The sequence below is a fragment of the Crassostrea angulata genome, chromosome 4, assembly GCF_025612915.1.
Source record: "Crassostrea angulata isolate pt1a10 chromosome 4, ASM2561291v2, whole genome shotgun sequence".
In the NCBI taxonomy this organism is placed as follows: Eukaryota; Metazoa; Mollusca; class Bivalvia; order Ostreida; family Ostreidae; genus Magallana; species Magallana angulata.
The window spans coordinates 23,573,268-23,586,166 of record NC_069114.1 but is presented as its reverse complement, the minus strand read 5'-3'; the positions used below and the strand labels follow the sequence as shown (position 1 = coordinate 23,586,166).

At 32.4% G+C, this 12,899-nt stretch overlaps 1 protein-coding gene across 1 annotated transcript in view; it reads right to left on the bottom strand.

The window, feature by feature from the left end:
- Positions 1-1,392: 1,392 nt before the first annotated feature.
- The window catches only part of LOC128179615 (mannose-P-dolichol utilization defect 1 protein-like), a 29,326-nt gene continuing 17,819 nt past the window's right edge, over positions 1,393-12,899 (bottom strand). Inside the window, exons 4-5 of the mRNA XM_052847097.1 lie at positions 7,063-7,267; positions 1,393-1,714 (exon numbers count right to left, since the gene is read on the bottom strand). Of these exons, the coding sequence (XP_052703057.1) occupies positions 1,493-1,714; positions 7,063-7,267 (427 nt within the window). The 3' untranslated portion in view covers positions 1,393-1,492. The remainder of the gene's footprint in view (positions 1,715-7,062; positions 7,268-12,899) is intronic.

Genomic DNA, 12,899 nt, shown 5'->3' with positions numbered 1-12,899 from the left:
ATTTTATGTATTCCTGCGCCAGAGTTCAATATAGTCTCGTTCAACCAGACGCTCGGCTGTCTCCGTAAATCCCCGACAAGGATAGAGTCTCTCTTGCTTGTCGGAGATTATCGGAGACAGCTGGGAGTCTGGTTGAACGAGAGTAGAGTTCAATTTTGTTTGGATCCATACAATTTTTCATAACTATTTCGATTACTAATACGTAGTTTGATGGAGTTATTCTTTGAATATTACACAACATGATTATATTGGATTTTCACGAAATTCCTGTAGGATTCATATTATAAAAATGTGCGTAATTCAAATACTTATAGGAATTTACTTGCCATGCAAAATAACATATCGTTGATTTTAAAATGAATAACAATCGATAAAATCAACTCCCGTCAGTACTTCAGTACTTTGATTATGTATTTGTTGCAGTTGTTATATTTTGCATATTCATATTTGGCGCACATTGCCAATCGAACGTGTATGAGAGGTGAATGGGTGAACGTATGAATGAGTTTTGGTTAGTCATGTGAGGATTTTGTTTACGGGTGTATATTGACCACGTGTTTATTCTTTACTACTATATTACAGCTGACCAATAAAAATTTACGACTGAATTCATTAATATGCATGACTTTACTAACTCACTATAAATAACGAAAATCCCGCCAATTCCCAACCCTACGACTTTTACCTTCATGGAAGTCACAGTGAAGTGTATCTTAACCTTACCTGTACAAGATATTTCAAATATTTTGTTAACTCATAGTTCTGGATACCTGGTAAGCTTCCGTTTACCTTGTAATTGAAATATATTAATTGTAAATTACTTTTCATTCATTTTATTCAAATATTCTAAATTACCGTGCGATGTTGCGTATGAATTGTGCAACTGTTTGTGAGTGTGAGTGTATTTGTACTTATAAGTTTTATTTATTAATATACAATTCTCGAAATAAAGAACCAGTGAATAGCTCAGTACCAGCGTTATTTATTCATACAAGACCCTGCGACATATTGTCAAATCTTGGATAATATGAGTTTTATTTTTTTTTTTTTTGCTAGTTTTGCAATATTTTAGAAGAGTTTCATATCTAATTTATTTTTAAAGTGATACAACATCTGTCATTTAGACGATGGCTTTCATAAGCCCCACGTTAATGTAGCAATAGTGCCCGTTAGTTATCATGCCCTTCCATTCCTCTACAGTATATGTTTCATAAATTTCATTATCCTGAAATTGTTTAAATCTCCTATCCTTACCAGGATTTTTTCTATTTATGTAAAACACACATTATACAATGCAGCAGACTACTGCAATAATCAAATGCCTTTTTATTGCTCTATAGAGGGCCATATAGTACTCAAATGACCATAATAGCCTTTTTAATTGATGTAAAATCAAGATTGTATAAATTTATTTTCTGATATGGCAATGGTACAATACTTTGTCCAGTTTGTAATCATATATGTTGTGTTATAAAATAGGAATGCATTAATATCAGTCCTTCTTTGATTTGGAATTCCAATAGTAAAGAATCTGTGAAAAAATTAAGCCATTGAATACTGTTGAAACAATAAATGTCACAATGACCAGGTTGTCTCCTGTCTCATGTATGGAGGTGAAGATTCTTGCCAATGACCCAGCAAACAGCAGGAAGACTGTAACAGCCGAGAGCTGACCTGTACCCCCATTGCGGTAGTTAGTCACTGCCTGTAGCATCTGATTTTAAAACAGAAGAAATATATATATATATATATATATATATATATATATATATATATATATATATATATATATATATATATATATATACACTCTGCAAGTATATGTTATTTTATGCTATATATAGACAAGTTTTATGGCATTAGTAACATTCACTGTGAAAATATATTTCTTATCACAAGAGGCCCATGGGCCATATCGATATCACTCAGCTGAGCAATACTAGCCAACAAAATTTGAAGAAAATTTGAATCTTTATAGTATCAGGTAAAAAATATCTAAAAAACTTAGCAAAGTATATCTTGATTTTCAAAGATTTTCAAATTTTTTTCAACATAACTTAAAGTTAAAAGTTGAGCTTCTTTTGTTGTTTCAGTTTTTGAGAATAAGATATTTTTTTCTGTTTGTTCAAAATAAATAATCCTACCCCTTCCATTGAAGGCCCCATTCCTACTACCAAGGATCATGATTCAGACAACCATGAATCCACACTACCTAAGGATGATTCCACACAATTTTCAGTCTTTCTGGCCAAATGGATTTTGAGTGGAAAGGTTTTAAAGAGTTTCTCTATATATTCCTATGTAAAAGTTCAACACTCCCCCCCCCCTACCTTATTCTGGTCCCACCCTTCCCCTGCGAATCACAATTTGAACAAACTTAAATCTAGACTACCACAGGATGCGTCCACATGAGCTACAGTTTTTCTGATCTTATGGTTTTAGAGAAGAATTTTAAAGATTTTCGTTATATATACCCTTCCCCTGAGGATCAACAAACTTGTTTAAACAAACTTGTATCTACTCTATCTAAAGATATTTTGACACAAGTAACAGCTTTTCTAACCTATTGGTTTTTACTTTTTGGCTCATCTGAGCTGAAAGCTTGTGAGCTTTTCTGATCAAGATTTGTCTGTTGTCGGTCTCATAAACTTTTCACATTTTCATCTTCTTCTCCAGAACAACAGGGCCAAATTTAACCAAACTTAACACCAAGCATCAGAGGGTGAAAGGATTTAAATTTTTTTAAATGAAGGGCCACACCCTCTTTAAGAGGAAGATTATTTAAAATTATTGAAAGAAGATGGGTGAATAAGGCATGTAAAATGCCCATATGAGGAATGATTAGATACGACAAAATTAAAATATCATTAAATCTGATACATGTACTTAAATTTTTTTTTTTTAAAACAATGTATATTTAACGTCACATTGGGTTGTAACCTTTAAATATTTAAATACTTGCAATATATTGATTTAAACTGGCGTATGCGTGTCAAAACCTCCAAATAGTGTAATTTTTATAACTTCAATGCCTTTTCTTTCATAGAGTGGGTCTGAGCTCCATATTTTTGTCACAGTCTAAATGCGGTTTAATGGAATCTAAACCGATTTTACTCAACAAAAATGTGGAAAGATGACCCACTAGAGTTGAAAAATGTCATTTTGTAGCTCAGCAATTGAACGTTTTAGAAAAATAATACAAGTCAGTAAATTTGTTGGCCAACGTTTCATATAGCATTTAAACAACTCACTTAGTTATGAATGAAATGGCTCAGTGGTTAGAGCTCCAGACGTTAGGTATCTTTATTGAACTTGGGTTTTTAGGTTGTGGGTTCAATACCACCAAAATTAAAGATTTATTATTTTTTTCTTATCGTTTTTTTTGAAATATTTCAAACTGAATATAGTTAGAAATTATCATTTTGTAAACTCACATTATAACATTCTAGTATCAAATATATTTAATTGAAAAAATGCTGAATTTGAAATTCTTTTTTACGACTAAACCAAATGGGCAATTGCGCCATCTTATTCCCCAATCTTCTTTGTTGGTATTTTGCAACAAGAGGCCAATAGAACTTAACGGTCACCTGAGTATCATAGCCCAAACTTGTCGAGGAGTCTCAACATTTAATTGAGTTTCATTCTGGAGTAAAAAGAATTATAATATTGTAATGACAACCATCTTCCTGCTTGAAATCTTTCAAAAAGGATTATGAAACCTATAATTTTAGTGAAAAACATATTAAGATCATAATAGAGTGCATGACCTGATATTGAAAAGGTACAAAAAAATAGTTGAAAATAATTTTCCCATATTTGTAGACTTTCAAGATAGGTTTAATGTGTATATGTTTTCATAGATAAACTGAAACAAGTGGCTAGTAGACATGTTTTATTAAAACAGCCCCCCATTCCCCATCCCCAGGGGCAGACAGAAACTCTCCCTGTGAGCATTTAAACAAAAAACATAAAAGAGAACAGCTTAATAAAATTAAAGCAAATAATTGTTTAACACTTCTGTTCCAACTCTTGACTTTCCACCCTTTCAATCTTAGAGGACACCGTCTGCAGCTCTTTTCACAAACAATCTTACAATTAATTTTTATCGTAAGTGAAAACTTAAGTTTTTGTTCATTTTCATAAAACATCTTATGAGATTCTTATGTGTAAAATTTGTCGTAACTTTACGATACCAATACCCTCTCGTTAGTAATTCAAACCTGTAAATAATAACCGTATTATGTAAAATATAAAAGAACAAGTGAAAAGCTGTCAATGTGGGTTTTCTTTTATGTAAACTGTATCCATAATCCATGTCAACCCTTATCCAGTGAAATGGAGTACCCTACATGTATATGCAACATTTTGCCAAAAAATGACTAAGTTCAAAAGCTAGTATTTTTTTTTTATAAATTATCGGAAATTAAAATCCTAGCAATATGCACACCTCTGATATATGTACAATTGATCTGCAAAAGAACAACTTCCTATCTTGAGAACTGTTGGAGGAGTTATCCGTACAATGAGGGTACCCTATATGCAATATTTTGCCAAAAAATGACTAAGTTCAAAAGCTGGTATTTTTTCGATAAATTATCAGAAATCAAAATCCTAGCAATATGCACACCTCTGATATATGTACAATTGATCTGCAAAAGAACAACTTCCTATCTTGAGAACTGTAGGAGGAGTTATCCGTACAATGAGGGTACCCTATATGCAACATTTTGCCAAAAAATGACTAAGTTCAAAAGCTGGTATTTTTTCGATAAATTATCGGAAATCAAAATCCTAGCAATATGCACACCTCTGATATATGTACAATTGATCTGCAAAAGAACAACTTCCTATCTTGAAAACTGTAGGAGGAGTTATCCGTACAATGAGGGTACCCTTTTGGCAGCCGCCCGCCCGCCATTTTCACCATTTTAATAACCGGATTTTTCCGTTGGAAAACCCGGTTAAAAACGGCTAAATTTAATGTTTCGAGCTGAATTATACCGTTTTTTGCATATTATATCAGTTATTCTTGAAAAAATGCCCAAATAAATTCTCCAAAAATGTTTACCGCTAATTTCTCTCGTAAGATTTTCCTACATACCGGTATAGTGATTGTGGCAACATATTTTGATTTGTACTAAATCACATTGATTTCACTTGATGTAAGTAGTATAAATTTTCAGTTTTGAATGATTTTTATGAGAATGTTTGTACATTCATATTTTTCTCCTGTTTTATAAGAATTATTAAGCAAATTCATATCGTCGCTATGCTTCACACCAAAAATGGTAACGATTGGCCTGGTAGTTTTCAAGAAGAAGTTAAAATGTAAAATTGTTAACGGACGAAGACCACTTGCAATAGGTCACCTGAGTGACTCAGGTGACCTAAAAAAGCTAGTTTGGATGTATAATACGCATAAAAAAAAATGACCAAACGGTAATGCTGAGTATCAACAATTTGAAAGCAGTTATACTTTGTATACACGCTCAATTTCATTGCGGAAATACACTACCAAAATAAGAAAAACACAATACTTTTTCGATAAGGATTTATTGTAACTAATACATCGCGGTAAAATCTTTATTTTGTTTTCAATGTTTTAAATAGATCTAATATTAAATTAATTACTGTAAATAAAATCAAACGTATATAATTGTTTTGTCATTACAACTCATGTGTAGTGAAAAACGGATGGTGTACAGGTATGGAGATAACGGACCTAATTAAATTCTTAAATGATGCCGATCAAAGTGATCAATTAGAGGCCTGGACCATAATGAAATATGTGCACAAATAGTTGTGTTGTGTACAGTACACATAGCCTAAGGGGAGTGTCTGGGATACCCAAAGTGTCAAGCAATAGCGGTGGGGGAGCACAACAATGGCTTCAATTAACGAAATAGGTTATAGAATTATTTATATTCATAATCATTTGCAATAAATCAATTAACATTACATGACAATGGTCAAAAATGAGCCACAATATGTGTAAGCTGTTTACAAAGATCGGTTACAAATAGTGCGTGGCCATCCAAGCCCGCATTCTATTAATAACAGTTGTAATAGCGGTGTACACGGAGATAAAGAATAGGGAGTTCAAATTATTTTTTAAAGGCCATTTTGAAACAGTTTATTGAATAACAGACTTTAAGTATCAGTTTTTGTCTGTGGTCAGCATAGATAATATTTTTAAAAAAAATTCACCGAGGGAAAATATATGTCAAAATCCTATAGGGATGTATAATACACACCCCTTTCTCAAGGTAAATGCTGGGGAAAAAGTGTGTATTATATTCACCGGATTACGGTACCTATGTGAAAATTTTTAGGTTTTCCGACCAAATGGTTTTTGAGAGGAAGTTTTTTGATAAATACCACCAAATTTTCAATTTTATATTGATTATATTCCTATGTGAAAATTTGACAACCCCCATTGTGGCCCTACCCCTGAGGAACACGATGTTTACAAACTTGAATCTTGAAACTACCTGAGGATGCTTCAACACAACTTCCAGGTTTTCTTGCCTTTTTTTTATTGAGAAGAAGATTTTGGAAAAATACCAACAAAGTTTCAAAAATTCTAAATTATCTCTCTTTAAAAGAGGGCATGGTCCTTCTTTTGAACAAACTTAAATCCCCTTCACCCAATACATAATGCTGTGTGCCAAGCCTGGTTGAAATTGGCTCAGTGGTTCTGGAAAAGACGATAAAAATGTGTGATCAACAGACAAATTTTTATCAGAAAAGCTTACTTGAGCCTTCTGCTGAGGTGTGCCTTCCTCTCAGGTGAACTTACAATAACAACAATTTTTAATATTTCAAAATTATCCCCCTTTTATGAGGGTGTGGCCCTTCATTTGAACAAACTTGAATCCCCTTCACCCAGTAATGCTTTGTGCCAAATTTGGTTGAAATTGGCCCATTGTCTTTAGAGAAAAGGAAAAAAATGTGAAAAGTTTACAATAACAACAACAGACAAATTTTGTTCAGAGAAGTCCATTTGAGCCTTCTGTTCAGGTGAGCTAAAAAGGTAATAAAAAAATGAAACAATCTTACCTTGCTTAAAATAACTATAGGTATGTTGATACTCTGTAAAGCGCTGAGTACAGCTATTGGACAAAGTCCAGATAGAAGATATCCCATAATGCCTGTATACAGTGCTCCGAACATAAAAGCTCCAACTGCATTACCACCAAAGAACAGAATAAGAAAGGCAATTAGACTTGTCTGTATGGTCAGGAAAAGGCCCTCCCCATAGGCACTGTAAACACAAAGAACAAAATGTTTTACGAGTAATGTTTAATAAATGTATAATTCGATTTATAACTGTTACAGTATACAGTCAGTATTCCACAGAAAATAAAATTTGATATGTTTACAATGGTAGCAACGCTATTGCTGACAAATAACACATTCGAATCTGATACAGGGATGATCACACACAATACACGAAGAATTACACAGGATACCCGAACGATCACTAACTTACTGAATTTTCATGATACACAAATGATAATGATAAAATATGCAAACAAACGATTCTACACCAATTAACATGCAAAATCAAAGTTAATTTTAAAGATTAGACTTAAGAAAATGTATTGCTTTATTTGTATTACAATATACTTGTGTTTTATTGAAAAGTAGCATGTACAGTAGCCATGTACTGTAACAGTTTTATTATTACAAGTAAATGATATGATAGAATTCATACACCATTTTAACGAGTTGCTGTTTATGTAATCCGATTCCCTTATGTATGATTTAATTGTGCGAGATACAGGTAAAGGACTATATATGGTTTGAGCCTAAAATGGCCCCCTTAAATGAACATTATTGTCATTTTACTGTAATTCTTTGTTTTATTTGAACAAATATACATTTGAAGTTTTTTCATAATTTTCTTTTTGATTTTAGTGCCCACAATTTAAAAATATGACATCATAAAGTTTACCTTTTCCCGCCATTTTTAGCATAAAACAGCTTGTTTTGAAGCAGTTTTTCTTTAAGGAAACATTGAGCGACTGCTTGAACAAACAAAATATTTTCACCAAATATGTATCTCTTCAAAACTAATAAGTGACAAAAAGTTTGTTCTTGTTCAAAGAAAAAAGATTAGAAAAATGTCAATTTTTGACTGATTTTGATTGAATTATTAAAATAACGTCACTCCTGACATCATATACTGCCAGTGAGTGCAAATAAATCAAATAAATTGGTGAAAAACATATTTTATGTCAACTCTTTTATAAAATAACACAACAGATGAATGTACCTGAATCACTTGAAAATTAGCGAATTATGGGGGCAAAATTTGACTAATATCAAATATAGTTCTTTGCTACCTTGATCCAAAGAATTTCAATTTTACACTTCCCATTTATCCATAATATATAGTACTTAATTGATTGAATTCTATTCATTCTAAATTTTAATGCATCTTTTTTTTTTTTTATAATTTATTTCTTTTTCAAGGAACAAACATACAGAAAAGACATTCAGTCACACACACATACACACCCACACTTATGAAAAAACACCTAAATGTATTATTTAGTGGTTACTTGCCTACATAAAAAGAAAAAAAAAAAAAGAAAGTTTAAGTGACAAAACAGAAATAGAAAAAATAGTCATAATGAAAATAGATTAGATGTCAGCATCAAAGATACATTTCCAACTATCCCATAATTTTTCAAAATATTGTAATTTACAAGTTTGTACTGCAGCATATCTTTCAATATTGTATTTTAGTTTTAAATGACAAAGGAAACCAATTAAACATGGAATCTTATTTGACATAAGACAACAAAATATATATTGTTTCATATAAAGAATTATAAAATTAATGACTTTGTTATGAAACGACAATGGAAGTTGGCCAAGTATAATATTAGACATATTAAATCCGACTCTTTCAGAGGTCTTTCTGTAAATGTATAAACTAAGTTCACTCCACAGGGTATGTATTTTCTCACAAGAAATAAAAACATGTATAATAGTTTCAACATTACTTTTACAGAACCCACATATGTCAGTAGTTTTGACATTAATTTTTTTAAGGTAGAAACCAACTGGAAGAATTTTGTGTAAAATTCTAAATTGAAGCCATTGTACAGAAGAATCTTTGGTAGTATTAAAACAAATCTTAAAAATGTCACATATAGTAAGATCTTCAACATTATAATCCGTTAGATCTGTTTTCCATTTGGTTACAGCAATTGGAACAACTACATTTTCATTCAAAACATTATAAATAATTTTAATGCATCTTAATAAATTTTAATGAATGTCTAAACAAAGTAACATAAAGGAATATGTATCATTTTTATTTGAACGAAAACTTGGGGAATAATTGTTTATAGTTTTGAACGGGGAATGGGTAAGGTTGGCAGCATTCATTCAACGTGTCTCTCTTACAATATGATTAAAATTATGTTCAATGATTGGATGGATGCTTGATATAGACTGAGTACACAAAATATTAGCACTGACATAATACATGTACTTGAATGTAAACAATTGTGAAAATTCTTCTATAAAAAAGGTTTAAATTCACATTGTTTTAAAAACTACTTGTTCCTGTTTTAGAATAAATCCTAGCATTCTGTAAAAAAATACAAAACGACAAAAAAACGATCATGCATGGTAGAATATGCAAACCAATTTTTCTTATACACACACGACCCCACATGTCATATGAACGATCTCCCACAGTCGACTTGTCAACAATAACATTGATACAGCTGTAATATATTGTAACATGATTTTTCATTAGTTAAATTAAACAAGAGGCCCAAGGGCCACATCGCTAACCTGAGCAACAATAGCAATAACTCTGATCAAATCAGCATTATAGCATCAAAATCAAAATATCTTGAAATCTTATTACAGTAGATCTTGCTAAAAAAATTGAAAAAATCTGCCAGTTTTTATCCACATATTTTTATGGTAAATACCAAGCCCCTTTTGTTGTTTCAGTATTTGTAGGAAGACTTTTCTCTATTCATATATATAACACCCCCCCCCTCCAACTTTTTGGTCCTACCTTTCTCTAGGGAATCATGGCTTCATCAAACTTTATCTGCACAACCTGTGTTTTCACACAAGTTACTGCTTTTTGGACTAAATACTTTTCAAGAAGATTTTTAAAGATTTTTTATCTATGCCTTCCTATGTAAAAATTTGACACCCCCTACCCCTGGGGATCATGATTTGAACAAACTTGAATCTACATTACCTGAGAATGCTTCCACACAAGTTACAGTTTTTCTTGCTAATTAGTTATTGAGAAGAAGATTTTTAAAGATTTTTCTCTAAATATTCCTATGTAAAATTTCTACATCCCATCGGGCCTCACTCATCCACAGGGATCATGATTTGAATAAACTTGAATCTACACTACCTGAGGATGCTTCCATATAAATTACTGCTTTTCTAGCCAATTGGTTTTTAAAAAGATTTTTTAAAGATACCAACAAATTTTTCATAATTCTTAAATATCTCCCTTTGAAAGAGGGCGTATCCCTTTATCTAAACAAACTTGAATCCCCTTCACCTAGGGATGCTTTGTGCTAAGTTTGGCATCGGCCCAGTGGTTCTGGAGAAGAAGTCGAAAATATAACAAGAGGCCCATCGGGCCACATTATTCACCTGAGCAACGATGGCTTTATATGGGTGTTCAAACATCAAAGGATATTGTGCCATATGGCCCCTCGGTAGAAAAACAAAAAAAGAATACCATAAAATAAACTGTATCCAAATTTTATGCTTATTTTCCTACACTTAATCTTTGACATTTTACCCTTATGAATACCATTTTTACCAAAAATAAGATCCTATTCAAGATATAAAACTAAATTTTTGGTGGTGGTACACTGTTAACTTCCCATTCCCTTTATTTTAGTTCTGCCCCCTCACTTTATAAAACGATCAAATTATATATATCAGAATATGCACATAGGTACATATTCATCTTCAACTACATTGTACATGCTAGTTATTGTATTTAATTTAAAAAAATTCCTCTATGTGAAAGAAGAAAATTGTACCTCAAAGCGCTCAAATTACAAACATTCAAGAAATTGATTGGTCTTCCGCATTATAAACGACTGTTGTTTATCAGGCATGAACTTGTGCGACATTTGATAACCTTACTCACTTGATTGATGAATACACTCAAATGAAAAATGTTGTCATGTGATATATTAAAGAGCTATTACATGTATAATCAATGCATAGGCTTCAGAACTGGGTGGAGGCCCCCCCCCCCCCCCGATAAGGTCTAGCCCCCCCCCCCCACTCTCAATACAGGCACGTAGCATCGTTTTTGAAAGTGGGGGGGCCAGACTCATCCAAAAAATCTTGACAAGGAAAAAAAATTTCACTCCTCATTTCTTTATTTACATATCAATTTTTTACATACTCCCAAAAAAGTGGGGGGGGCCAACTCCATGATAATTCCATTTTTTATATGTAAATTTTAAAAAATTTGATGCTGTGAGAAAAAGTGGGGGGGGGGGGGGGGCCAGGCCCCCCCTGATGCTACGTGCCTGCAATATGCCTCAGACTGCAATGTATTGACAGGCATATCGCTCTTTTTTACTAAGGCCCACCCTTTATTTTCAGCTTTATTCAAAATAAACGTTAACAAATGGCTACAAATCAAGATGATTTTCCGCTGTAATTTTTTCTTAAGAATAGCGATAATACATTTATCCCTGTAACCGTAATGTTTTAAACTGTTTTTTTATTTAATTGTGTCTGAAAAACCAACAAACTCGGTGTAGATTCATCATATAAGGAGGCCCCAAAAAGTTGTTACAGCATATCCTTTTAATTTTTCTGAATGTGAGAGCTCGTGCAACATATGCGAGAGGACCTGCGAAGCTAAAAAATTTCGATCGCAAAGTGGTGTAAAGTGGTCGTGCGCCAATTGTGAAAGGGGCTTTACATAACAACCAAGTATTAGTTGTGGGTCAAGGGAATAACAATTAAGAATCTTAAGATGCTTATATTGTAGTTAAAAGCCAATATCGGTCTTTGTTTAGTGATATTATATCTATCAAAAGATTCTTTGTTTATCCATCAAATAAATATTGGTGTGTCAAGGAACATTAAAGTGATATGGGACATCTGTCTATATTGATGTACATTACAATTAAAATACTTTTACAGGTTTATAATTTTTTAATTTCACAATATTTAACAAATCAAAATACTGAAAGTACTGTTAGACAGTGGCACCGTTTGAAAGTGGCATATTACATGTATGGAAATTATTGTTGTCGTAAATCCACAGCCAGCATCTCATATATGTACGAGCACAACTGGTCCTGAGTTACTCACATGGATAATTCTGTGGAAATTGTAGTTGTGTTCACAATCCACACTTTACAAATGTTTTGTCTCTTTATAGTCATCTTTTGGGGAAAACCCATCGATTTATCACAGTAGCCTTTGTAGTATAGAAGTTTGTATCTATATGTTTGTATCTATATGTTTGTATCTATGTTTGAATCTATATCAGTTGACATTAAAACTCCGTTTCCGGTAATACATGTACTACACAAATGTATTTTGATTGCCCCAGAATGACTCATTAAATATGTGGGTTGCCACCACATATATATTGAATGAATAAATCAAATCCAAAGCAATTTCACAGTACGCCCAAATATTTGATTGTATAAAGAAGGGGAATTTTGTTTTTTTTCCCTTTTGACCTTTGGGTTGACCCCACCAAGGGGAACAACTTTTGAAAAGTGTGGATTGGACTATTGTGCTTTAAAGATATTGTAGATTTCTCAAAGTAACGAGAACAAATAAAGATTTGGTATGATAAAATACTTATCAGGTTTTTACTAACTATTTGGGCATACATGTAGTATGTTTAT